Source organism: Parambassis ranga, chromosome 2 (assembly GCF_900634625.1).
Source record: "Parambassis ranga chromosome 2, fParRan2.1, whole genome shotgun sequence".
NCBI lineage: Eukaryota > Metazoa > Chordata > Actinopteri > Ambassidae > Parambassis > Parambassis ranga.
Genome location: NC_041023.1, coordinates 32,826,128 through 32,853,232, shown reverse-complemented (window position 1 = coordinate 32,853,232; position 27,105 = coordinate 32,826,128). Strand labels below are relative to the sequence as shown.

General features: G+C 42.6%; 1 protein-coding gene across 3 annotated transcripts; it reads left to right on the top strand.

The window, feature by feature from the left end:
* The first annotated feature begins 384 nt into the window (after nucleotides 1-384).
* Nucleotides 385-26,346, top strand: LOC114428116 (kinesin-like protein KIF21A). Of its 3 annotated transcripts, XM_028396458.1 has the most exons (37): nucleotides 385-766; nucleotides 10,744-10,966; nucleotides 12,264-12,446; nucleotides 12,868-13,017; nucleotides 13,251-13,385; nucleotides 13,468-13,632; nucleotides 13,900-14,015; nucleotides 14,098-14,293; nucleotides 14,368-14,557; nucleotides 14,961-15,024; nucleotides 15,158-15,361; nucleotides 15,863-15,910; nucleotides 16,496-16,556; nucleotides 16,634-16,745; nucleotides 16,835-17,023; nucleotides 17,117-17,316; nucleotides 17,404-17,511; nucleotides 17,599-17,667; nucleotides 17,761-17,900; nucleotides 17,980-18,124; nucleotides 18,209-18,403; nucleotides 19,619-19,720; nucleotides 20,157-20,322; nucleotides 20,588-20,608; nucleotides 21,198-21,258; nucleotides 21,645-21,699; nucleotides 21,889-22,103; nucleotides 22,229-22,402; nucleotides 22,643-22,675; nucleotides 22,791-22,927; nucleotides 23,005-23,089; nucleotides 23,159-23,248; nucleotides 23,329-23,487; nucleotides 23,577-23,694; nucleotides 23,785-23,955; nucleotides 24,044-24,240; nucleotides 24,359-26,346. In XM_028396458.1, the coding sequence occupies exons 1-37, from the start codon at nucleotides 723-725 to the stop codon at nucleotides 24,414-24,416; spliced, it is 4,779 nt and encodes a 1,592-aa protein (XP_028252259.1). In that variant the 5' UTR covers nucleotides 385-722; the 3' UTR covers nucleotides 24,417-26,346. The 3 variants fall into 3 exon arrangements, with proteins under 3 accessions (XP_028252259.1, XP_028252277.1, XP_028252269.1); XM_028396476.1 differs by lacking the exon at nucleotides 15,863-15,910; XM_028396468.1 differs by lacking the exon at nucleotides 20,588-20,608.
* Nucleotides 26,347-27,105: the final 759 nt, after the last annotated feature.

Genomic DNA, 27,105 nt, shown 5'->3' with positions numbered 1-27,105 from the left:
ATGGCAGCATAGGCAAGTATCAAGGACCGGTACCGTGGTCAGGGCACACATTTTTATATTTAGCCTATGTATATAAAATAAATTAAAAAAAATGTATATCAACAGTAGCTGAATGTAGGTTGGTTTATTTTGCGTCTTGGTAAAGATTTTATGACTTCTAGGGGTTAAAATATTGATTATATTCTGTTAAATTCCGGTTCCTGTTGTCGTTCATGGTGTCACACCTTGATGTTTGGATTATTATTATTATTATTATTATTGTGATGATGATGATGATGATTATTATTATTATTAGATTGGTGAGTTGTCCCCTCTCTGTCTGGATTGGTACAGCTCGGATGGGGGAGGTGGAGTTTGGTTTCGTCCTCCTCCTTGGATCGCACGCCAAAGCAGCTCCTGCCTCCTCCTAAGCACACTCGCCGCACTCCACCCGGCCTGGAGGCTGTAACGATGCCTCTTGAGAGGTGACCACCGTCGGATACTTGAATACGACAATGGCGGGCAAATAAACTGGCGTCTAGCTGCTCCGTAGCATTACAAATGTCAGATATTTTCAAGCTAGCGACGAGGAGGTGAGCAGCGGCGGAGATAGAAGCGCTTTATTAGCCCGGTGAGAGGTGTAAGGAGGGAGGGAGGGGGCCTGCCGTCTAGTAAGAGGATAAAGAAAAGGGAAAACGGGCTATTTTTAATCGCACTGTTCGGGCACAGCCGCCGGAGACACTATGACCAGCGGAGCGGATGAAAGCTCGGTGCGCGTCGCCCTGAGGTAAGCCTGCACCCTCCTCTTCCTCCTCCTCCAAAGATGCTCATGTGTCACACCTGCTAAGACCACGCTGCCTTTATTCTGCCTCCACTCCAGCACCACACTTATTTTGTAGCCTCTTTAAAAACAAACCACTCCTTGCTAAAATGTGCTTTTATTTTGAAGTTTGTCCATCTCATGTGCACCGAGGAGCTGCAGATTGATTCAATGCAATTGATTACATGAGCTTCTTTTGTTAATACCTGTCCTGCTGCACAGGCTTTGTGTTGGATTTATGAATGGAGATGAGTGCTGAGGGATTAGGCCATGGGAAAGCTGCTCTCCTGTAGTCAGAACCATCCCCAGTGTGTGTGTGTGTTTATGCTGTATCATGCCGATCGGACCTTTGTCCCCGAGGCCAGCCCATGCTGTCACTGACACAGCAGAGTGTCTGCGTGTGGGACAGTAGGAGCTCAAACACATAACAAATCAATACAGACATCAATAGATTGACATGATAGGGTGGCGGCTGAAGTCGCTCCAGTTTAAAATGTGTGTGTGTGTGTGTGTATTGAAAAGACAACCTGAAATGTCATGTGAGCTCAGTGGAAGGAGGAGGAGAGGACAAAAGCGTGTCCCTCTCATGTTTCTGCTCTTCCCTCCTTTGCTTGTTGTTGTGCATTCAGACTTTGACCTAGAACTCTGTTTACTGAGCCAACCTAGTCTACCAGCCCGTCTCTGCTTTATAGATAATAAACAGTCATTCCCATAAAGAACACAGTGTTCTATCTTTAATTTAATTTAATCCCATTCAGATAGTAAGATTAAATGTGTCTCGCTCCATCAGTGTGCTGTCTCTTAGAAAGCTTGGCATCATGAATTATTTGCACAACTCTGTTGTATTGCTGACCTATTGGGTTTCCATGTGTAGTCCTCTTGGTTTAATCTTACGTTCTAATTTGACTCTTTCTTTTATACCGTATTCATTCAAGCGTTTACGGTATGCTTATCATTTGAAGCCTGTAAACATGCCTGTGCTAAGGTCAAAGGAAACGCACTTATCCTGCATGTAAAGGCTGTTCTTCTGAGGTCACCTTAAAGTGCTTTGTCACTAATCTCTCTCTCTCACACACACAAGGTGATCCTGTGCGCCTTCCTGTCACCCTGACCTTACCTGAACGCTCACACAGTGCATTTATTTCACTAACTAGGTTCCTTTACACATCTCAAAGTGCTGACATCAGCTGATCACGAAAAACTTTGTTTTTACAGAACCTAAATGTGCATAAAGAACACTGGTATCAACTCCAATAAGCGATTTCAGTGAGGCTCTAATTTGCAGTACTAAAGCACCAGTACTATTTGTCTCAATTTAAGTGCTATAGCTATACTGTCCAACAGTACACAGCGGCAGAGTTATCAGCTAGCTAATAAATATAGTGGAGATGCTGGACATTTTATTGTTTGTGAAGATGTTAAACTGCTCATACAAAAGTGTAGAGTTGACAGGTGAAGCTGCATCATCTTTGTTCCACCCTAACAGCCACCCACTTGTGCGTTGTGCACACCCCCTTCCTCAACTTCTTGGGTAGCTTTGGCTGTTAGTCCATGGTTATCCGCTGGTCACAGTTTCTGTGCCTCCTCATCAAAACAAATAAGTAAAGCACTAAATGAACTAAACACTGACGACACTTGTAGAGGATGTCTGCATGTGAACTCTAAATAAAGCTAAGCCATCTAAGACAGAGAAGTGTTGACTGATTATGCCCACATCCCAGGGTTGGTGCTGAGCTTTTTGTTTAAACTCTGTGGCATAAAAATCACTAGTTTTTTCTAAGAGTTAGCTAGCTTAGCTTACACAATGCATTGTTGACTACTGAAGGAGTGAGGCTAACTTTTACATATCATATTACATCTTGAAAAGTTCTCGGTATAACTATGAGCATGGGCCTGTACAACTGAAGCATGTCTGAACGGATGTGTTCCTAACCACACGACTGGAGGGGGAATTTCATTTATTTGTAAGAGTTAGTACTACTTTACTATAATCAATGACATTCTTCCCTGATCTTATTACCTTTAACTGTTTAAACTTGATGATGAGACTTGTGTCCGCTTCAACTCAACGGTAAGGTTTATTCTCACTGTGAAGCACATTTCATCTCTTTCGTGCACTTGAACATCAAACCACAGCCTCACGTTGGTGTTTTCAGCTCGATTAATCACCATAGCAACATCCTAATTATTTTGGGAGTTGCATGTTGTTGTGAACATGCATGTGAACTGTCAACGTCTCCCCTCCCTGTAATAGTTTAGTTAGCTGTGTGCTTGTGTTTTCAGTAATCAGCCAGCAGGTTGCCAGCCAGTGCCTGCCTCAGCCTGCGACTCTAATGCCGTCTGTTAGCGAGTCTCTAATCTCCCATACCAACAGGACAGAATGATGAAATGCTTCTTTATCAACTCTCTCCCTTTTTTGTGGTAACAAGACAGAAAGACACAGGGAGGTTCTGTGTTGATTTATTACTGAAAAGATGATGTAACATGAAACTCTGTTTGCTTCTTTTTTAAAGTAAACTTGCCTCCTAATGGACCCTGGATGCGTTTGCTTCGCTATCATCTGTGGTTTTGAAGGTTTTTTCTTTTACACCTGACATCTTACAGATGGGTCACTTCACATTGTTGGATGATGCAGCAAACACATTGGGTTATCCCATGTGTGCATCCAGATCTCTTATGTAACATTCCATCTGTATACATGTGAATGCAGCCTCTCATATGTTTTTCTTAACAAAGCAACACAAATGGTTAATGATTTCTCTTTGAAGTTACTCATGTTACAGACATTGCATGAGTCAAGTGATCTATTAGTTTGTCAGTGTCCTTGAAGTGCAGTTTTAATAATTCAGAACCAACAGCCAGAAGTCAGGTTTCATATTTACTCTTGTTTACTTCTTTATGAGTGTGTGGTTACTTATTAACCCACATTTTAATGCTTGGAGTAGTTTTCTGCCCCATCACCTGTCCTCATGTCAAATGTGTATATATTAATATTGTAAATTGTCACCAAAATCTGTAGGCGATGCCGATGGGAATGAAAAGTATTCCTCATGACAGTGGCAGAGTTGATAAGGTGGGCAGAGCCTGCGCAGAACATTGGAGCTGACCAAGCGGAGTGGACCGGGCTTTGCAGGGACGCAGGCGAACTCCATGGCTTCCTGTTGTTTTTACAGGAAAGCTCTCAGCTAGCAGTGTCAAGGGAACTTTAATTATTGACTAATTCCTCCTTGGGGAAGAAGTGTCACATGTACAATGACTCCATTTATTTACAAATGGATTGCAAAATTAATTAGGAAATCTGATCTACACCCCTGCTCAATTACTAATATCCAGATTGTCTGTTTCCTATTGGCTTCCCTGAATGTCCCTCTGGCCTAAGCCCCTCCTCCTTTGACCTTTGCAGATTAGATTTGAGGGCAAAGGCTTGTGCGCCTGCTGCTGTGATACAAAAGCGTGATGTGTATGTGTGTGCATGTGTTTGTCCAGGCATATTCAGAATAAATATTCATGAACCAGCTCAAGTGAACTGAGACACAAAGTAAAGCCTGCTGGAAGCCATCTGCCAGCTGCTGTCATCTGATGAGACGAAGATATTAACTCCTGTCTAAGTATCATGTTTTTAGACTTTGAATGAATTAATAGTTTTTTTTAGCAGAATATTTTTTATCAAGGCTGTGACATATGTTTTATGTTTTATCTTTCACGTGTTGTACTTGATTGGCCAGTCCATAACACAGAGGAATGTTTCCATTAATCTGGTGTCAGTGCTGGAGGCCAGTGTGTGTCTGTGTGTGTGTCATACGGCCTCTCTGGCTGCCAGTCGAGGGTGATAACCACCATCCTGTGCCACCTCTCCCTTCTTCCTGCACAGCGACCTCTGACCCAGGAACCACTCAGAGCTTTGCTCAGTGACCCAGTCAGAATTTTCTCATGTGGCGGCCTGTTTGGACTGTTTGTTAGCTGTCACTATAGCAACCGTGGGTCCTTTCAATGGTTTGGGTGTGCAGCAATGGCCTTGTGAATGGATAGTGACCATATGAAGGACAAGAGTTTGAAGTGTGGGGGTGGGTGGTGGTGGTGGTGGTGGGGGGAGTAAAAGGCTGAGTCAGCACAACACCCTCCCTTTCTTTTTCTCGCTCTCGCCTGACCTCTCTCCATTGTCCAGCGTCATTCCCATATTCCCTCTGTGGCTGCTGTTTCCACACCAGGCTGAGATAAAAACACAGATTCAAGGTTGCTGTAATGAAAAAACTTCTTGATCAGTCTCTGCAGAGTGAGGGATGCATCCTTCACTGTGTTTACATGGAAATTCCCAAGATCCTATTTTGTTTTTTTAGCAGAAAACCTAACATTTGTATCTCTTTATGCAGACATTATTTCCCCTCCCTTCAAATGGTCATAATTAAAACAGGTTATCACAGGCAGAAACTGAACCAAAACATGGAATCAAGGGAAATATCCACCATTCTCTGACTACTTGGCTGATCCTCGGGTTTAACCAAAGCACCATGGTTCAAAAACAATGTGTGGCGTGGCACTGCAAAAAAGAAAGGAAGAAAAGAACGTATGTTCAGTTTTAGTGTGCAGATGAACTTCTGTCCTTAGTTTTGCTCTGTGAGACTCGTTTCAGCCTGCTTCTCACAGAAGTACACTGCAGGGTGATCCAATGAATTGGCTCTTGATGTCAAGAGCAGCTGCTAGACAATAGAGGCTGTTTCTAAAAATGCAGCTCTGTTGTGTTGTGGTGCTTTAAAGCAGTGGACACTCGGATCTGCTCTTCCTTCTATCATTTTATCATGTTAACCTTAATTTTCTGCTCAGAGTGGCCATTAGACCATAAGGTCCACACACAAATATACCAGTGGCTAGAAGAGGCCTGTATTATGTTTGTGCATATTATTATATAAGGAAATTCTGCTTCTGTACCTGAAGGTGCTCTAAAAAGGATGTGAATTAGTGCAGCAGTGCGATCATGTTTCCACAGTGTTCACAGAGCTCTGTGACCAAAAGAAAGTAATAGCGTATGTGTGTGTGTTGCTGAAATCTGAGTGTATGCAGCTCTCTCTACTCAGTTACATGAGCAGCACTGGCTCAGTCTATCTTACATGTGTGCGCCTGCGTTTGTGGGCACCTGTGAGTGTGGAGTGTGTCTGTGGCATGCAGCACTGCCCCTCAATAGTCCCTAGGATCACTGGCTTTAGTCCGAAGGCATCTTAGACAACCACTGTCTGCTCATATCTTCATCACCACACTCAGATAATCTCTGTTGTTGTCCTTTTTTGCTGCACAAGGCTCAGTTTTTCTTACACTGTGGTAATAGTGCACACAAAATCTCTAAATGGCCGTAATATTGCAAGTTATTTCCCTGCTGTGTACTCATTATTGCCTCGGAGCCGTGTATGTGATGATGTCAGGTGATGATGTGATGATGGGTCTGCTGGTATCAGTGTGAAATGTGGAGAAAAATGTCTCGTTGTGCGCTGCCTTTTGGGCTCAGCCGTGCCTTTTCTGTTCCTGCTGAATCCCTGCATGCGGTGTTTGAGGAGGAGCACAAAAACTAAACCAAACATAAGATTACAGACGATTAGATCAAGGAAAGGAGGCATAGGAGTCAGACATCGGCCTTTGTTGGTAATGATGCAACGAGTGATGATGCACAAGAATCAGCTGCATCTCTGGGGAGATTATTGATTGGCTGATTGGCAGACAGAGTGATGTCAGCCTGTGATTTGATTGGTGATTCAGGAAGAATGAGATCAGCAGCATGGCGGCGATGGACTGACTCATCATTTATATTAGTGTCTCATCATTTCTAGTTTCCTCCCATTACTGTATCATTGTGTCATGAGTTTACCTGATCCATAGAGTATTTATTTATTAATATTTAACCAGCTGTGTCCCTGTTTGTTCACTGGAATAATGGTTCACATTAATCATTTGTGGCAGAGCTTTGATCAGCTTTCAACAAATTTCACTGAACTTTAAGCCTGAAGTCAAGGTGAGGGCATGACGTCTGGGTTTTCCTCAGCTTTGTGAGTGCGTGTTCACTGTTTCTCAGGCTGTCACTGTAATCGCAGTAATGAGTCTGAGAGCAGGAGACTAACCGGACTTGTCACATGGGGAGAGGCTGACAAAGCCCCTCTGTGTGTGTCTCTGTCTGTAACTTAATGTGTGTGTGTCCTAGAATAGGTATATGCATATAGCTTTGCTGTGTGTGTGTGTGTGTGTGTGTGTCTCTCTCTCTTTCATGTCTTAAGGGTTCATCGAACTCCACCTCCTTTTAACTCTTCTCAGCAGTCAATACTAGTCAGCAGCTCCTCTTGTTGAACTGGACCTAAAAGATGCTCAGTTCATGAGAACAGGCTTGTGCTCTGTTACCAATGAATGTCATCCCTTTTAGCCAAACGCTAAACCCCAACAAGCTACCTGTTTACATGGCAGGAGACCACACATGGCGTTCTGAGGATTGTTTATAATTTGCTACTTTGCTGCTACATCTATTCAGCTGTGTAATAAATGTAAAGTAGGAGTATTAGAGAGTCAGTATTATCCAGGAAAGATGGCTAGTTTGTCCCTTTCCAAACATTTACAAATCTTCCATCTAATGGGAGTAAATGTGTGTGTCAAGTGTTAATGTGCGAGGTGGCAAAATCAGCAAAATTTACCTTTTTAAACCTCTCTAATCCTCCACTCTTCTTCTTAGTATTCTTCGTCTTATTCCCTTAAACAGGCTCGAGCTGCTGTAACAGATTAATGTGTTGGGCAGTTATTATGGAGGTGGTTTGACTTGGTCATGGAGGTCCTTTAATTGCTGTTTATGAAGGTGTTCACATTTGAAATTTTGCCATAAAATATGTTCTTCACATACTGATAATCAAGACCATATCAACTATCTACAAAGTGTGTATAAATGTGCATCTAAAGCGAGCATTGTAGTTAAATTTCCTGTGGAAAAAGCCTGTGCACAGCCTGTGTGTTACTCTAGAAGGTGGATTAGTCCTGTAAGCCTGCATGGCACTGAAGGGCAGCCCCTATTCAGCCAGAAGAAAAGAGTGTTTTAGGTTGAACCACAGAGTGAAGCCTGCCAGATGATAATCACAGTTTAAGTCAGTCAGTCACACTAATAATACACCAGAGGACCGCGCTTCACACCTAGCTTATCTCCCCCTTGTTTATGTTTAGGTAAGAGGTTTGATGCCAGGACTTGTGTTCGCTGTGGGTGCATGCACACCCAGCAAATACTCAAAATAGAGGTCCATTGTTCCCGTAATGAATGTAACACTGAGACACACTCCAGGGTGATCTAACCCTGTCTGATGATGCACAACAGGGATAAATGATGATGTTGAGGTGGTAGTTTAGGTAGACATTTATCGCTTAGCATGCTATGCTACAGTATTCCAAGTTTAAGCTCCGCCTTGTATTTGATGTCTTTTATGGCCTGCTGAATTTTAAGCAAATAGTCCACTGTGGAGGAAGGCGAGTCTTGCTAGCTTAGCATCAAGATTAGAAACAGGGGAAACAATGTGTAAAGGTAAAAAAAAGTCATCATGTTTTACATTTATATGCTTCCTGTTAGTGCTGAATTTTGAAATGCTAACACTGTAAAGTAGGGTGGGGAACATGGTAAACAAATTCAACTTGCATGTTATGAGCATTAGCATTTAGCTCAGAATGTACATATTTAGAGCCCCAAATACCTAAAGGCACAGAAAAATGATTATTTATTTTGATGTATGGTATATTTGGTATAATGTTGGCCCAAGACAGAAAAAATGAATCAGTTCAACGTGATGGCCCTTTTATCTGGACACAGATAATAGGTTTGTGACTAGTTGGGCTCACTTCTTCCTAAACTCGGGGTTGTCCTCAGTGTGTTTTGTCTGGGCTGTGGCCATTATGTCCGTTCTGTCTCTTTCTTTCTCATTACTAGACATTGCTTTTCCTCTTTAGCCCACCCTTGGTCTCCTCATTAATGGAGGACTCTGGGGATGTCGTAGATCTCAAGAAAACAAGCAGTTGCATCACCGCTTTGTGCAGACCAACACAATCAGATAGACTGAGCATTTATTCTGAAAGAGGCCCCAGTTATACTAAGCAAGCACTGACTGGTTTCATTATACTTTACTAAATTTGATATTTTCTTTTACTAAAGACCAATTTTTGTTAAACTTTCTCACAAACACTCCAAGTGAACAGTGACTTAATACCCTCACTTTTAGCAGCAATGAGTGCCTGCATTGTTACACTGGATTACAGCTCTCTGTCAAGTTTTGGGAAGGTGGCCAAAGGGATTAATGCAGATTCACTCCTGTAATGCCCTAAACCATCCTGCCATTAAATCACAGTCTGCTCAGGTGACCTAAACCCTCCAACAGTTACATCAGTTTCACCTGGAACAACCCCAAGTTAAATCGTATTGTGTAACATATAGTTTCTGTGATAAATTAGATCCCAACACAAAGCTGACAGTTAGTGTGATGCTCTCCTGGTGTGTAGTTACTGCTGTGTGTCTTCCCCAGCCTGCATCCGTCCGTTCCTCTCTGCTTCTGTCCTGTTTTTTATCAGCTCTGTAATCCCACAGAGAGTCTGCTAAATAGCTGGGATCTGATGTCACACATGCACAATGACACCTCTGTGGATTTTCTGTGCTACTGTAGCTTCACCAGCTTCTTCTTTCCTTTTCTTTAGGTTTCCTTTTCTTTCTCACTTGCGTTTTGTCTCCTACATTCCAACTCTCCTCTTTCTTTGACACACTGGCTGTCTTTTCAGCCCGTTCTATAGACTCCTGCTGTGATGAATGTGAGAGACACACACACTAGCAATGCACACAGAATACAAACTTCATGCAAAGTACCTCATCCTCACACACACACACTGAGAGTTGATGCCTGCCAGCAGCAACAATAGTAGCCATTTATAACAATCCAGTTTTGTGATCTCAGGTGTCTGGGTGATTTTTCAGTGTAATCCTTATTTATCTAGGATTTAACTTTGATGAATTCAGTTTGGAATATTTTTTCTATTGAAGCTGTAACAATTTCTGTTATGCCCACATATTACCTCCAATATTCCGGCAGAGGAAATGATGCAATAAGGATGTGTGTTTATATGAACGAAAGCAAACAGAGCGATTCCTTAATGAAACCCAGGGTGGGACTGTTTGCTCAGAGCTCGCTCGCTCGCTCTCTCTCTCCTAAACAGTGAAGGCACTGTGTATGGGGAGTGTGCTGGCACTGCATGGTTTTTCATATACATAAACACAGTAGCAGCACTCATGTCTTACACCTCAGCGAGTGTTACTCTCTTCAGCTCAGCTGATATTAAACTTATAGTAATCAAACTTTTGATCAGGCTGCTCTGCTTTGCCTGAAAGATTTGTCATGCTTGCAATTTAGCATGTTAGGTTGGCTAACATGCTAACTGAGATGTTGAACACATGTTTGCAGGTGTTAGCATTTGGCTCTAGGTGCAGTTGTGCTTACAAATGTATACAGCAACAGTGATGGTTATGATGAGCTGCCGTGGCAACAAAGACACCAGGAGGAATAGTGGGCGGGGCCTGCACATGCCTTTGGAGGTGACCAATCAGAGCAGACTGGGCACCTTCTGTAGCTTCCTGTTTTCCAGTAAAGTAACAGATAATTATTAGATAATTAGCGCTCATTTAGTGGGGTTATGGCCTTAAAGCTGCTAGCAGCGCTGTAAATATTCATTCATTCATTTATTCACTTCTTCATCTTGAAATTACTATCATTGATTAGGACAATGCTTTGGTGATGTGTTGTGATGATTTAATGCCATCATCTGAAGAGCCAGTCAGCCCTGCATTACAAAAATAGTCCATCTCCTGAAGACATATTCATCCCATGATTAGCTTTGATGCTATTAAAGTACATCAGTTTTTAAATGGATGTTTAAAAGTCTCTTTTTCTGTCTATCAGGATCCGTCCTCAGCTGGCCAAAGAAAAGATTGAGGGCTGTCACATCTGTACCTATGTGATGCCTGGAGAGCCGCAGGTGGTCCTGGGTAAAGATAAGGCCTTCACCTATGACTACGTCTTCGACATGGACACCCAGCAGGAAGCCATCTACACCCACTGCACTGAGAGTCTCATCGAGGGCTGTTTTGAGGGTTACAATGCAACCATCTTTGCATACGGACAGGTTGGTCAGCATGTCTGCACACAGCCTTAAAACATAATTTTTAATCAGCACAGTGGCACCAGTACACAAGAGTCACACATTCATATTTACTGATGTCTCGAGTATGCATCGCTCAAGGGGGCAGAGCTGCTTCCAGAATCTGCAGATTTATGGCAGCATGTGATATGAAGCTGATTTCATATCATTAAGCCAATAATAATAAGTGAGTGAACACGACGCCTCAAAGCCTCACCAGCTCTCTTAATGCTGCTGACATGTTCCAACCTGCTCTGCACCACAGCTTCATATTGGCTCTGATAGATTAGCCTGAGAGAGTGTTTATTACCCACTCAAAACATGCGAGCAGAACAGACTGCTTCACATCATACCAGAGCAGGAAAGTAAAGCCAGAGATGCTGGGCATACCATACACTGCCCCGTGACGGCTCCACAATTTACACATAATAATTTTTACAAACATGAGAGTGAGTGTCAACATAAGGTGTCAGATTTTTTTCCCTCAGTACAAATCTGGCTCTCTGTTTCCACCTGCTTTCACTGTGTATATTTACCTAATCTAGGTTTCCATATTTAAATGGGCAGAATTAAATGTTGCCTCTGGTAATTCTCAGATTAGAACAATAACTGCCCAGTTTCTCTGTTGTTCTTTGCCTCAATAGTGGAAGCCTGCAGCAAAAGCAGCTCCATGACATGAATTCTTTGTTTTACAAAAGAAGAAAAAACAGATTAGCGAAAGGGATGTTGGGGGCAAACTTTTATTTTATGTCTTGCCAGCATTTTTATGTGCAAACTGAAATTGAAAAGCAATGTCAACACAACTACGCTAACTGAGAGAAAGAGACACTTTGTAGACGCACAATTGCTTAATCTTCCATTCACTCCTTTACTTTCTCTCCATTATTCTCTGCTCACATTGTTCTTCTGCTTCTTATGTTCCTGTCAAAGAGCCTTTCACAGGGCGCTTTAAAGGCCATACACACACACACACACACACACACACACACTAACACACACACATAAATCACAGGTGTGGTCTTTGTGAATACAACACACAGCATTCTTCTCACACACTCTCAGTGAAGAGAACAGGGTGGATGTCTGAACCCATGGCGACCACCACACCCCCTCTGACCCACATACTATGGTACTCTGAGCCCCAGGGAGATTTTTTAAAATAAATTCTGGGGATATGACAACGTGGCACAGAAATAATAACACTGACGACATTAAAAAGACACTTTTTATTGACATTTGCATAGTGGCCAATTACTCTCCTGTGTTCTCCCCATGTATCCAGACTGGTTCAGGGAAGACCTACACCATGGGAACTGGTTTCGATGTCAATATTGGAGAAGAGGAGTTGGGCATCATTCCCCGGGCTGTCAACCACCTGTTCAGAGGGATTGAGGAGCGAAGACAGGCCGCCACAGAGCAGGGCAGGCCTGTTCCCGAGTTCAAGATCAACGCACAGTTCCTGGAGGTACTGCAACACACACACACAGGCTAAACATTTAAAGCCAGAAAATATCAACTGTTTCCACCACAAATTAAGATACATTTTCAACACTCAGTCCAAACTCAAAATCCTGAATCCAGCTAAGATCCATTAGTTAGACATAGCCAGAATGTGCAGACAGCAAGAGGTCAAAGTTCAAGAGAGGGTGTGCGGGTTCAGGTTTTTAGAGTGCCCTGATGACCTGACTGCCATTAAACTGTCATTAGTTTGTCTCTGAGGTCAGCTCCTGTCCTTATTTTTAACTGCCAACAAGTGGCTGCAAACAGCTGATGAGGAAGCAGCTGCGGGGGAAAATGACAAATCACAGTGCTAAGGATGAAATAATCATCCATGCAGTAATCTTGTGTTTATCTTCTTTTTTTATCTTATTCCACATTCTGTCCAGCTCTACAACGAGGAGGTGCTGGATTTGTTTGACACCACTCGAGATCTCGAGGCCAGAAGGCAGAAATCCAACATCAAAATCCACGAGGATGCCAACGGAGGCATCTACACTGTCGGGGTCACCACCCGCACCGTCGCCTCCGCAGCTGAGGTCAGTTTTAACACGCCAGCACACTCTGAATGCAACGATCTTTTGCTCCATATTATCTGTATTTACTTGGCAGTTGCACATGAGCAAAGCTGATTACTACTACACTAATACTAGGTGACTTCTGCTGCTTCAACTTTTACTGCAACAGTATAATTGTGTCTCTTGTGTTGTTTCAAACATGTCTATGATGTAAAAGCACAGACGAGTGTTTTCATGTATCTCTCCTCTAACAGATGATACAGTGTCTGAAGCTGGGTGCTCTGTCTCGTACCACCGCCAGCACCCAGATGAACGTCCAGAGTTCGCGCTCCCACGCCATCTTCACCATCCACCTGTGCCAAGTGCGAGTCTGCTCTCCTGATAACAATGTAGGTATTGTAGTAAAGGACTGCAGGTTTCTGCTGCTAAGGAGTGCGTTACGGATTTCTTGTTGTACTCCTTCTTTTCCAGGATAATGTAACAGATAACCGTCTCGCTAACGATTCAGAGATTGATGAGTTTGAGACCCTGACAGCCAAGTTCCACTTTGTGGACCTGGCTGGTTCTGAGAGACTGAAGAGAACTGGAGCTACGGGGGATAGGGCTAAGGAGGGCATCTCGATCAACTGTGGACTGGTATTTGAAATTTTACACTAAACAGGTCACTTCTTTTCATTTGGCTTGAGGTGATGATTGATTGCAACAAGCAAGGACAGACACAGCGTGGAATTCTTGTGGAGCAAGAGAGACGCCTAGTGGCCAGAATACCTAATTACACTGCTAATTTCAATCTCACACATAAATGGACCATTATTACTAACTGTTATGAATCATGCCAGGCATAAACATTTAATTTTGAATATCATACATTCTTGTTCCTGCTCTGTGCCTGTCTTACCTCAGCTTGCCCTGGGAAATGTCATCAGTGCTTTGGGAGACAGGAGTAAACGCTCCACCCACGTGCCTTACAGAGACTCCAAACTGACCCGGCTGTTACAGGACTCACTGGGTGGCAACAGGTTTGTAAGATGAACAGATTTAACTTAAATAATAATAATCATTCATAGTGAGTTGGGGGACTGAAAATTTAGCATTTTTCAGTCAAACAGTGATGATCGCCTGTATCAGCCCATCTGATCGGGACTTTATGGAGACCTTGAACACCCTTAAGTATGCTAACCGGGCCAGAAACATCAAGAACAAGGTGACGGTGAACCAGGACAGAGCCAGCCAGCAGATCAGCGCCCTGCGGACAGAGATAGCACGACTACAGATGGAGCTGATGGAGTACAAGACGGTAAGGACACAGACAGAAAGAGGGTGAAGATGGGTAAATGTTGGATTATATTCACTGCCTTCTCTGATGTGCAGGGAAAGCGTATGGTGGGAGAAGATGGGATGGAGGGCATCAATGATTTGGTCCACGAGAACTCCATGCTGCAGACAGAGAACAACAACCTGAGAGTGAGAGTGAAGGCCATGCAAGAGACCATCGACGCCCAGAGAGCCAGACTCACACAAATCCTAACCGACCAGGCCAACCAGACTCTGGCTAAAGCAGGTAGGACTGCTTATACACATCTTGAACAACCTTACAGGACAGCTGGTTTGTTCCATATTCTTGGCTTATGATGCAGGTTCTTTTAAAATATAATTGTGGCTGCTTCTACTTCCTCCCAGAAACATGTGCAAACAGGTGTGCAGGATTTTATAGGACTCTTCTATAAAATATATTATGCACAGTTATGTTTTATTCGGTGTATCATCTGTAATAACAGGACGGAATTTGTGTGCTTAGAATGACTAGAGAGGGATTATCTTGTTTACATTAAAGTGGGAGCAGCCATAGCCTCTTCTACATGCTGGGAAAGGGAGTGGTTGCTGTCTCACCACTAGATGTGATGTGAATTCTGGATGAATAGATATTTTTACTATTATTTTCCTTGTTGTGCTTCTGTGTGTAGGTGAAGGCAATGAAGAAATTGGAAATATGATTCAGAACTACATCAAAGAAATCGAGGAGCTCAGGTATGTATGGGGAACAGATGTATGATTTTTTTTTTTTTTACATGAACCGCAGACAGTAACATGCAGCTTCATGTTTAAAATCTTTTAAGGTAAAAGAAATAAAAGCAGTAAACACATATTTCCTTGCACTCAGAGCTAAACTTCTAGAGAGTGAGGCTGTAAATGAGAACCTGAGGAAGAATCTGTCCCGGGCCTCTACCCGCTCCTCGCTGTATGGCGGCCCCAGCTCCTTCTCCCCTGCTCTCCTTGCCCCTGAGAAAGATGCCATTGATGTCATTGAGATGGCCAAGAAAGACCTGGAGAAACTCAAGAAGAAAGAGAAAAAGAAGAAGAAGAGGTACTACCTGCTTAGTTGTTTTTGACAAATCAGGGTCGCATATATAAATGTTACTTTAGGAATATTTAATACTCTTGGATGAAAATAATAATGACAGCTGCTTTGTCAGTATGATGTATTAATGTGTATGTGTTGCCAAGGAGAGGGTGTTTGGCCTGGTGTGTTGTGGGTAATTATCTCATGCTGATGTTTCTTTAATGGAGCGTGTGCTGCATTGAGACAAGCTGAGGGTGACAGCTGTTAATGATGATGGTTTTCTGACAAGCTGTCAACAAGTGTGTGTGAGGGTGAGGGCCAGCTTGAGTTTTCAGCTTCATCATTTGAGCACACTGTCTCTGCACTCACTTGGTTTTTCTCGCTGCTCTGTCTTACTCTCTCTGTCTGTTAAAAACTTCCCTTGCTCGTCCCACAATCTGTGGTCTGTCTGGTCTCTCTTACCTCCCAAACACCTCACCATCCTTCATCACCCCCACACTTTTCCTCCCATCCTTCTCTGTCAAGACTGAGGCGATACGAGGAGAATCTCCATCATGAGGTTGAGAACGCCAGGTTTGCTACTTCCCATCCAGAAATGGATCAAATATAGGATCTGAGTTTGTGGTCAGATTTAATTCCCCCAGTGATTTCATTTAATTGTTCAAAATCTCACTTTCTAAATCCCTAACATAACTTAATACTAACCCTTTCTGCACCTACAGGTGGTGTGCAATGCAGATATCTTAACCAGCTCTTAACCCTCTGTTCTAGCTGCGTTTCCTCTTTGCTGCACACTGCAACTTGCTGATCAGATCTCATTGTCAATAATTATTAAACCTTCAAATAAAATCTTCTAATTGACATAATAAATAACATTTTGTGATGATGCATAAAGAGTTATGATTATTTGATCAGCAAGTCTTTGTGGTGTGTGGCAGCCCTTCCTACAGTGCAGTGTGATGTGGATGGTAGTGACTGTCCAGCATTATTCCTCTCCCTCTCCATCATCCATGCAATCATTGATTAATCCACCATCTGATCAGGATTTGAAGTATAATCATCTGCATGTTATTCCTTATCTGACTTCGTCAATAAATTCTAATTAATTTGCACCACTTTGCTCTTGTCTGGTTGCTAACACTTGTCTCTTCCTTTTAGTGTAATCAAGGAGGAGTTCCCAGACAATGAGCACGAAAGAGGCAGTGAGGAGGCAGAGGCGGTAAGTGGGGAATAAACTGTTATTAGTGCTATAAAAAGCATAAATGCACAATACTTATTATGCTTTTAATTCACCAGGAGGGCAGTGAACATGAAGAAACTGAGGATGCTGATGGAGAAGAGGAGGACTTTGACATTGCAGGAGAGTATACGTCCGATGAGTCAGACTCTGAAGAACTGGAGGAGAAAGGTGACATTATCTGTGGCACAAATAACTCACCATGTTCATTAAGTAACAGCTCAGACTGAGTTTGAACTGACCATTGTGTTCCCACGCAGACAACGTCCAGGCCGACCTGGCCAACATCACCTGTGAGATCGCAATCAAGCAGAAGCTAATAGATGAGCTGGAGAACAGCCAGCGGCGACTACACACTCTCAAACAGCAGTACGAGCAAAAGCTGATGATGCTGCAGAACAAGATCAAGGACACACAGCTGGAAAGGGACAAGGTGCTGCACAATATGGGTAAGACACACACAGAACATGCCTGTTATCAGCTTGAGCTAATATAACTACACAATTTAAAGTCTGCTCCCTCTGTGATTTCTCTATCTCCAGGTTCTGTAGAGTCAGGTTCGGAGGAGAAAGCCAAACGTATCAAAGTGGAGTATGAGAAGAAGCTGAGCTCCATGAACAAAGAGCTACAGAAGCTCCAGTCAGCTCAGAAAGAGCATGCTCGGCTGCTGAAAAACCAGTCTCAGTATGAAAAACAGCTCAAGAAGCTCCAGCAGGACGTAACAGAAATGAAGAAGACCAAAGTAAACCTTTTTATTTGAATTAAAAATTTTCACACTCTTTTCAGGACAAATTTAAATCTTTCTTTTTTCTCTATGTTCGTCCACCAGGTGGCACTGATGCGTCAGATGAAAGACCAGCAGGAGAGAAACAGGGCTGCAGAGTGCAGGAGAAACAGAGAGATCGCCACTCTGAAGAAAGACCAGCGCAGAGCTGAGGTAAGTGGGAGGAAACACATCTACCTATTTATTATTTTAGCCCTTTATTTAAGTCTTTTTATAAAAATTGTTTCTCTCTTTATACAGCACCAACTGAAGCAGATGGAGGCTCAGAAGAAGCAACAGGAGCTGATCCTTCGCAGGAAAAATGAAGAGGTTAATCATGCTGACAATTACAGGAAGCAACACTGATCACAGTGTTATGTTTCAGTCTGCCTTGTTATACCTCCTGTTTCCTCTTCCTACTAGGTGACAGCTCTCAGGCGCCAGGTGAGACCTGTGTCTGGAAAGGTTAGCCGCAAGGTAGCTGAATCTCCTCAAGACTCATCACATAGATCAATCCCAGGAAGGCTGCAGCCCTCCAGTGCAAGCTCTTCCAATGGAGCCAGGTAACCATCTGTGCATGTGTACAAGGTGTGTGTACCACACAGGTGAGTTTTTCTGTTCTGAGAGAGTCATCCTCCACAGGAGTTCCCCTCGGCGAATGGGGAGTATCTACCTCAACAGGACTGCAAGGGCTAAATGGCAGTCACTGGAGAGACGAGTCAGTGACATCATCATGCAGAGGATGACCATCTCTAACATGGAGATGGACATGAACCGCCTACTGAAGGTACCCTGACAAAATTCATAAAGTTTTATTCAGTAATATGTTTTTCTTTGCCTCATCATCTCTTTTTTTTCTCCATTTCTCCAGCAACGGGAGGAGCTGACCAGGCGGAGAGAGCGAGTGTCCAGGAAGAGGGAAAAGATGGCGGTGGACGGCGCAGACGCAGACCGCTCCCTGGCCTCCTTGAACGAAGAGCTGGAGTCTGTAAGCGCCAACATAGACTACATCAACGACAGCATCGCCGACTGCCAGGCCAACATCATGCAGATGGAGGAGGCCAAGGTGAGACAAGACGTTGGTGCAATAGTGAGATTAACAGTGTAAATACATCAGTGGATCCCAGTGCAAGATCACTACCTCACTGACTCATATAGACCTGAATCTGGCAGTAACCCTTGGTCAATATATGTAGAAAATAACTGCACCATTCCCAGTGCATTTTGGGAGTCACTGACAAACAAGCACAAGGCACTTATTCGTCAACAATGACGCAATAACCATTAGCAGTGCAGCCCATTATTGTATTTAAAGCACAGCAGTCTAATGATGTAAGCTAAGCAGTGCTGCACAGATGTGGCCTTATTAAATGCTGTCTCTGTCTGCTTTTGATGATGCACTTTAAATTGCTTTACTGAGTAATGTTTAAGTCATAATAATAAAACACAGCATTGAGCATAATGGCAGAAGAGATCAGGAGTGTGGACGGGTACTGTAGCTGCTCATACCTGATGCCTGTGTGTCAGTGTGGCTACTTAATACTGTCATTGCTAATAAAATTCTGCGGATAGACCTGGGAGCACTGTTATAAAATAATGTGTACGGGAACTTTATGTCAAGTTAGGTGAAGAAAGAATCATATCCTGTATCTGTGTCACATGCACCTTTTCTGGACCCCATTTTAGTAAACTATCAATAAGCCTATTGATTCTGTTTAATTCAATTCAATTCAGTTTTATTTATATAGCGCATATTACAATCAGACATTGTCTCAAAGCGCTTCACAGGAACCCCCCTAAGAGCACTGTGGCAAGGAAAAACTCCCTTTAAGAGGAAGGAACCTTGAGCAGGACCCGTCAACTTAAGGGGGAACCAGTCCTGCTGCTAGTCAAACTGATTTAATCACCAGAGTAATGCCACAATACACATCTTTAGAACACTCTGACACTAAAATTCTCTACATAATGCAGCATGCAAAAATAACTTGGATACATAAGAATTCAGACATTTTTGTCAGTGTTCTGACCTGCCCCCTTTGCAGATACTGCTCTAAATATAGCTGCAACTAGCTCTAAATTGGCTAATTACAGATCTTGTGCAAAGCTGACCTGCTGCTTGTAGCATTATACTGTATGTACCAAACAAATAACCAATCTTTTCATCTATGTCTTGACCACAAAGCGAGGAAATCTATGTGTATTTTCCAACATGCTATATCTAAATAAAAAACAGTACAATTGATTGCTCTATGACTGATTGTGTTATTATTATTGGCTACAGGAGGAAGGAGACACAGTAGATGTCACTGCGGTGATCAGCTCCTGTAACTTGTCAGAGACCCGCTTCCTTCTGGACCATTTTATCAATATGGCCATCAATAAGGTACCTACCTGCCACTATTCCTCTGTCTGTTTCTGTTTCTCACACAGATCAATCAGAAGCATAATATACAAAATAATACTTCATAGAACCTGGCTTTCAAAATAGTGGCAGCATATATATTTGTGTGTTGTGACTGTTGTGGCACCAATTTGTCTGTTCATCTTGCTCATGCTTCTTCCGTAACCATGGCTCCTTTATGAGATTGAATTCAATTAGACTTTAAATGGAACAACTTGATTAAATTAAATTTCTATTAGATTAGATAAGATTAGATTTGATGAAACCTAATTGCTGCAGTGAGGAAATGTGTTCAACCCAGCAGCAAAGAACAAGACAGCACAAATGAAGATGTGGAAGTAATTAGTATATCCCCCCCTAAACAAGGACACTGCACATGTACAGACAACTAAAGTTTCTGAGTTTCTGCGATCGTCAGGGTCTGCAGGCAGCTCAGAAGGACTCACAGCTGAAGGTAATGGAGGGCAGGTTGAAGCAGACGGAGATAAACAGTGCCACCCAGAACCAGCTGCTGTTCCACATGCTGAAGGAGAAAGCTGAGATCAACCCAGAACTGGACGCCCTGCTGGGCAGCGCCCTGCAAGGTGGGAAACGCCTACAGATTGAGCTCAGGCACTTCAAAACGAAAATCACCTTTTCAATCATTTTTTTCTTTAACCATGTGGCTGTTTTTTTATTTTACAGGCTTTTGTGAAGCAGTGTGTGAAAAGAGTAAAAACACAAAACATAAAAGTCAAATTTCTACTGATTAGCAAAAGCCTGCAAAGTAAAGAGCGGCCATTTTCTCATCTTTGGGTTTGATTTTGATTTGATTTCTGTTTGTTTTCTCTGTTGTGTTGGTGTGAAAAGAGTTAGGTTACCTTTCACCAGGTGAGTAAAACAACAACATAGAGATGTGATATGATGTGACAGAGCAAGGTGCATGCACACTACATGATTTCCATTAAATGTGCTCTCAGTCAAAGGCAGGGAAAAATCTTTAGCCTTAAAACTATGGCAGTTGTTTAATTAACATTAAAGTAATTTTATCCATATTTTCCAACACAGATAGGAAAAACCTTCAGTCATGTGAGAAATCATGTAGTGTTCACCTCAACATATATGAGAACTAACCCAGTTGAAGTAACTCTGCCATGTTGCGCACGTGTTGTCCCACCTGATGTGGGTGGTGGTCACTAAAACTTAACAGCAGTTACACCCCGAGCTGATCACGACCCTGAGCTACAGTCTCGAGTACACAGCAGTTTGTGTGTCTGCATCTCTGTGTCTGTATCTTCCTGTCTCTTTGGTGCTTTCTCCAGTCATCCTACACCCTTTATTGTCTGAAACCAGACTGCTGACCTTCGTATGCCCTGCTGAGGCTGATGCAAATGTTACTATATGAACACACACGTATGTGCTCTGCAAATGGACTGGGTAGCCGGTGTATTTATGTGTGTTTGTGTGCTCTTCCCTGAAGCGGAGAATGGAGATGACAGCAGCAGTGACGAGTCCACCCAGAGTCCAGCCACAGAGGGCAGGTAAATACAGACACACTAACTAGATTTGTATCAGCACAGTCACTTGTTTCCTGTAAAAACATGTACTATAGCTGATGCTGCCTTTTTCCAAAAAAACAACTGTCTGCTCTGATTGGTCTGCTCCAGTGGCCTGAGAAAGCAGCAGCCACTGTTCTGATTCATTTAAAGCTTATTTTTAATAGATTTTTTGACAGCATGGACAGAAAGACAGAATCTAATTTAAAGAAACGGCATAAAATGCAAAAACGATTCCAATCTGCTTGCAGTGAAGTGGGAAGTTGGGAGGCAGCTGCATTCGCTGCCTCAGTTTGGCTTTGTTTAGTGCTGTATGCTAAGCAACTGCTAGCCAGCAATAGGTGTAACTGACTGAAAATTCTTTGTTTCAGCACACTGGCGTCAGACTTAATGAAGTTATGTGGAGAATCCAGACAAAGAAGCAAGGTAATGTATCAACATGGAAATCTCTATTTGAAGTATACACATGTTGTCACAATGTCTGATCTATATTTACCTATTGGTGAGTCTTGTGTGCATCCTGCTTTACTTCATATTATGTCTTCCACATCAGTTCTTTTCACCAAATACCATAATTACTTGTAAATTTCATTCCAAACTATTCTGGTCCCTCAGGCTCGAAGGCGGACCACCACCCAGATGGAGCTGCTTTACGCCAGCAGTGGGGATTTGTCCTGTGAGTCTCCCACCGGAGAGTTCTCTGCCCCTCTGCTGCCCCTCACAGAGCGCCTAGAAGGGTCGGCAGACATGCAGGGTCACGTGGCCCGTCAAAACCCTGACCTCGAGCAAACCATTTCCCCATCTGCACTGTCTGCCAGGCCAGCTGGCATGTGAGTATAGAAGTCATTTTTCTCTCTGCTGTACACAAAAAGATCAAGAATTCTTCATTTGGCTAAAAAATTTGCTTTTCTGATTTCCATCATTCAGTAGCTCTGACATGATTTTTTGACCTTAGCTCAGGAGCCAGGTCACCCACAGGCACTGAAAGGAAACACCTTGAACGCTCACCGCTCAACCGCAGGAAGATGCAAGAGAAAGGGTCCACAGTGTCACATGTTCCACCCCCTGCACACACACCTTCAGCTACCACACCAGAGACTAAGACTAAAACTACCGATTACAAATCAGTGTAAGTTTTAGCCAGAGATATACATTTTTAAAGACCATGTACAACTCAACAGAATCATTCAATCAATCACAGTGACATAGGAAATTTTACTTGTCAATCATTGGCTTTGTCTTCTTGGGCCGATTAATGCTGCAGCATGCTGATGATAGCTTTTAGCTCAGATAAATCTGTAATCACAGCCCAGCTGAAATGTTAATGGGCCTATAGCATATTGTGAATGCACATCTTTTGTAATTTCAGATCGGATGATTCACCTGTATTTGAAGGCCACAGGTAAGTTACATCTTTATTGGTTTATTGTTAAATGCACTTTTGTCACATAAGCTACAGCATGACTCTATAAAGTTATGCAAAAAAGAGGAAATGATTGTATTATTGTGTGTTGCAGAGGTGTGATCAACCCTGTGATGCCACCAAAGAACAGCCGGGGGACCAAGCTTCAGTGCGTTTATGTAGCCGAGGGACACACCAAACCTGTTCTCTGTGTAGATGCCACAGACGACCTGCTCTTTACTGGCTCTAAAGGTAAGTGCAGTTTTAAGAAGGATGTTTTCTATAGTTTTTCTTTATTTAATCCAGTCTGTATTCATGTTTTTTCTCAGACCGCACATGTAAGGTCTGGAACTTGGTGACGGGTCAGGAGATCATGTCTCTATCGGATCATCCCAGCAGTGTCGTCTCAGTCAGGTAGGCCTGTGCAGAAAGTAATACAAGCTTTTAAAAGCACGTATTTTGCTTATAATTTTGTCATTTTAGGTACACTTCCAGCCTCGTCTTCACTGTATCCACTGCATACATCAAAGTGTGGGACATACGAGACTGTGCTAAGTGTATCCGCACCCTCACGTAAGTACACACACTCCTTCTGTACGTCCAGCATCTAAAATGAAGCCTTCTTATGTCAACAATAATGCTGCACATGTCAGGTCGTCAGGCCAAGTGGGCTCTGGGGACACATGTTCCTCGGTCAGGAGTTTAACCATCCCACCCGGAGAGAGTCAGATCAACCAGATCGCTCTCAACCCTTCTGGTACCTTCCTATATGCTGCAGCTGGCAACGCTGTGCGCATGTGGGACCTCCGCAAGTACGCTACACAAACACATGTGCCAAACTCCTCACATTTATTGTGTCAAGTATTGGTTTAGTGAAATAACTGGACTGCTCTGTCTTCAGATTTGTGTCCACAGGGAAGTTGACCGGCCATTTGGGACCTGTCCTGAGTCTGACTGTTGATAAGTTGGGCAACGGACAGGACATTGTCCTTACTGGCTCCAAAGATCATCATGTCAAAGTAGGAAACACAAACACAATTACACAAATATAGCTACATATTGTTAGCTGCATCAGTGTGGGTATATTGTATGTGTGCTTGTTTCTCCAGATGTTTGAGGTGACAGAATGTGCACAGGGCAGCGTCAGCTCCAGCCATACTTTTGACCCCTCTCATCAGGACAGTGTGGAGTCTCTGGCTATGCATGGAGACATTTTCTACAGCAGTTCCAGAGACTCTTACATTAAAAAGTGGGACCTGGCAAGTAAAAAAATGTTACAGGTAAGACTGCATATGATGAGGGCCTGTCAAACTTTGTTAAAATGAGAGACAAGCTAAACTCTGCACTAACTGTTGCCTCATATAACAGTCGGTCAGTGCCCAGGCTGACTGGGTTAGCGCTCTGGGCGTCGTGCCAGGTGCCCCAGTGCTGCTCGGTGGTTGCAGAGGGGGGCTGCTGCGTCTTTGGCACACCGACTCCCTGGTAGCCCTCGGCGAGGTCCAAGGACACGACAGTCCCATCAACGGCCTGGCTACTAACAGCAGCCAACTGTTCACTGCCTCCGAGTAAGTCACAAAACATTTTCGTCTGAATTTTATGTCAGGCCTTGGGCACTGCACTACATTTCAGCATGGTAAAAATTTAAAATATGTGTATGCTGACTTGTGCGTATGTTCTCTATAGTGACCGCACTGTGAAGGTTTGGGAAGCCAAAGGGTCTCTGGAGGAAGGAATTCACTGACAGCCTCACAGAGGGCGAACACAAACCTTCTACCAATCACGATCCATTCTTCAGGAAGTTGTCACATCATCTATGTTCCGATGAATGTTGATTTTTGGAACCAAATATATGATGTGATCGTTTGGGTTCCAGCACCAAGGCGGCGCTGATCCTTTACTGATGGTCACTGACATCAGTTTCAGGGAAATCTAATTAGATGCTGTTGGTGGACATTCCACATTCCTCGCCTCTGTTCAGCGCAAGACAACATGGATACCTATGCATATCTGTGGGTTTAGGAATTTCGCCTGAGCTGCAGCTGAGAATCAAGTCGTGATGAAATGCTTTGCTTCCTCGCAGTCCTCATCAAAACCAAGTGTCTGTGTCCTAAGATGAGGACACAAAGATCTTCCTTTTTTCAGCAATAACTGTGAGTCTTTCCTGTGTGAATGATGTGTGGTGGTGGCATTTCAGGTGTGTGTGTGTGTGTTTGTTCTCAGTTAGGACCAAGGACCAAACAATTCCTGAAACGGCATATGATTTACTATTCAGCTGTTACTGCCAAACACAGCAGAGGAACATGGAGGCCTCTAAATAAAACATCCTGTGCTGCGTGGACAGGGTTTCTAAGCATTTTCCTCTTCTAATTTATTTAGTTTTCAGCAGTGTGGATTAAATGAACACCTGGCCAACATTGTGTCTGTAACAAAGTGTGTGTGCTGCCTTACAAAAGCAAACCTTTGCTAACTCTGCTAACAGTTAATTTAAAAAAAAGGTTGGCATTTGTTAAAGGTTTTTGTTGTTGTTTTTTACATAAAACCATTTTAATAAACTTAACTTATTAAATCTAAATTCATGGTTTGAAGATATCATGTCAATTCAGCCTGCTAAACCTACCACACCTTTGCAACACTTGGCTAGTTAGCTCTTAGCAACACTAGTTTAGCTGCTACGCTTTCCCGTAACTATAATAGCTCCTGTTGATTTTTTTTCTTTGTAAAGCAAGTGTTAAAATTCTGTAACATAAAATCAGGTTTTTGTGTGAAAGCTTGCTAGCTACTTGCAGCAGTTTTTCGTCTTGTCTCTATGTTTATGTTCACGTTTTTATGCCTTTTTCCTGTCGTTTTGACATCAGAAAGAATTTCATATATCAAACAAAAAAGTATTCTGAACTTATTTTCTGTAAACTTTGGTCACTGATGCTGTTTCGAATATGAAATAATGTGAATGTAAATCATTCATGTTGATGGAATCAAGCACCTTCCTGCATCCTGCTCGTTATGTAGTATGTGTAGTGTGCAGTATGAGTGTGTGTGTGTGTGTTTTCAACCAAACCATGTGAGTTCTCTTCTGTGTTAGCACAAACTAAACTGCACACGTGCTGCAGTTGAAGCATTTCAAAGAGCATTTCAGTCACATACATGTGTCTATAACACTACTGTTTATTTATGTGCGTTGAATTTTAGATGTTGCCGTTGCGTCTTCTCCATCGGTGATAGATTTTGAAGTCATTCCATCTGTTGTCTATGATATTAGTGTAAACGATGGACTGCTCAGAGTGCCTGTAATAAATCCTACACAGTGTGAAGTGACTGTGGACTCGCACAGTTCTTCAATAAAAATGTGAGGTCAACAATTTATCATGAGTATTCTTTCAAAGTCGTGAAAAAAATTTGCTGCTCTAGTTTGGATATAAGAGTTAGAACATGTTAGCATTGCTGAAGTCAGTGGGACTAAAATAATTGCACTGATTTCAGTCCCACTGACTAAGAAATCAGGACAAAATAATGAGCTGTAAGTATTCCTAATTCATGAGAAAGGCTGTGCAAATCTTATTTTGAAATTTGACTGTAAATTTGATCCATCATGTGTAAATACAATGTTTTCTTCTGATTCTCTTGTGCGAAAATATCAGATGCAGTGTGAAAATAAATTTTAATATACAAATCTATTTATGTCTTTACTTTTTTCACTATGTATTAAAGTGTTTGACCACATGGTGGTAGTACTGTATCTACAGTAATGACACCTGATGGACTGACTCCTCTCAGGGTCGAGAATTTTTGGTTCATTGAAGTGCTTATTTATGTGATCCACCATGACAGAAATGACATTTTTTACCTAATGCACATATTTACAGCCTGTGAAAATGGCAAATAAGTAAAGGAATGGCATACGTTTCTGTCTTCCTTTGTTAAATATCAGTTGTTTAATTGCTTTATTGTCTGTATCTGATGTAGCTGACATCACCTTTTGACTTTGTCTTCACTGAACTATTATTAATTAATCTGCAGCTTTTTTCCATTCCTCTTTTAAATTATTACTTCAGGCGGCAACATCGTGCCTCATAATCTACTCTAATGCAGGGGACAGACAGGTGAGGTGAAACTCCCCCTGAAGACAAAAATGAAAGTGAACAGTGATGGAAGGATCAATATTTAATGTTCGGCAGCTGCACTGTGAGCAGCCGAGTGTTAATTTGCCATGCGGGGGAAGAACAATGACACCGCGTGTGCCTCATGTTCATTCTCATCTACTTTATACAGGATACATAAAGTGCTCTCAGATGACACAACTCACACCTAAAATGCACCTTTCAATCAGATTAACTTCACTTCAGTGCCTTCGTTTTTACAGGGAATTGATTCTGTATAATGTGTGAAGATTGATTTGTATTGCTGTCACAACAATACTTCTGTACATATTCATA

Bases quoted from the DNA above. Each gene is read 5' to 3' on its own strand.
- LOC114428116 (XM_028396458.1), top strand. From the start codon at position 723: ATGACCAGCGGAGCGGATGAAAGCTCGGTGCGCGTCGCCCTGAG. The intron at 13,633-13,899 runs GTATTTGAAATT...GTCTTACCTCAG, and splicing joins TCTCGATCAACTGTGGACTG to CTTGCCCTGGGAAATGTCAT. The intron at 14,558-14,960 runs GTAGGACTGCTT...TTCTGTGTGTAG, and splicing joins CCAGACTCTGGCTAAAGCAG to GTGAAGGCAATGAAGAAATT.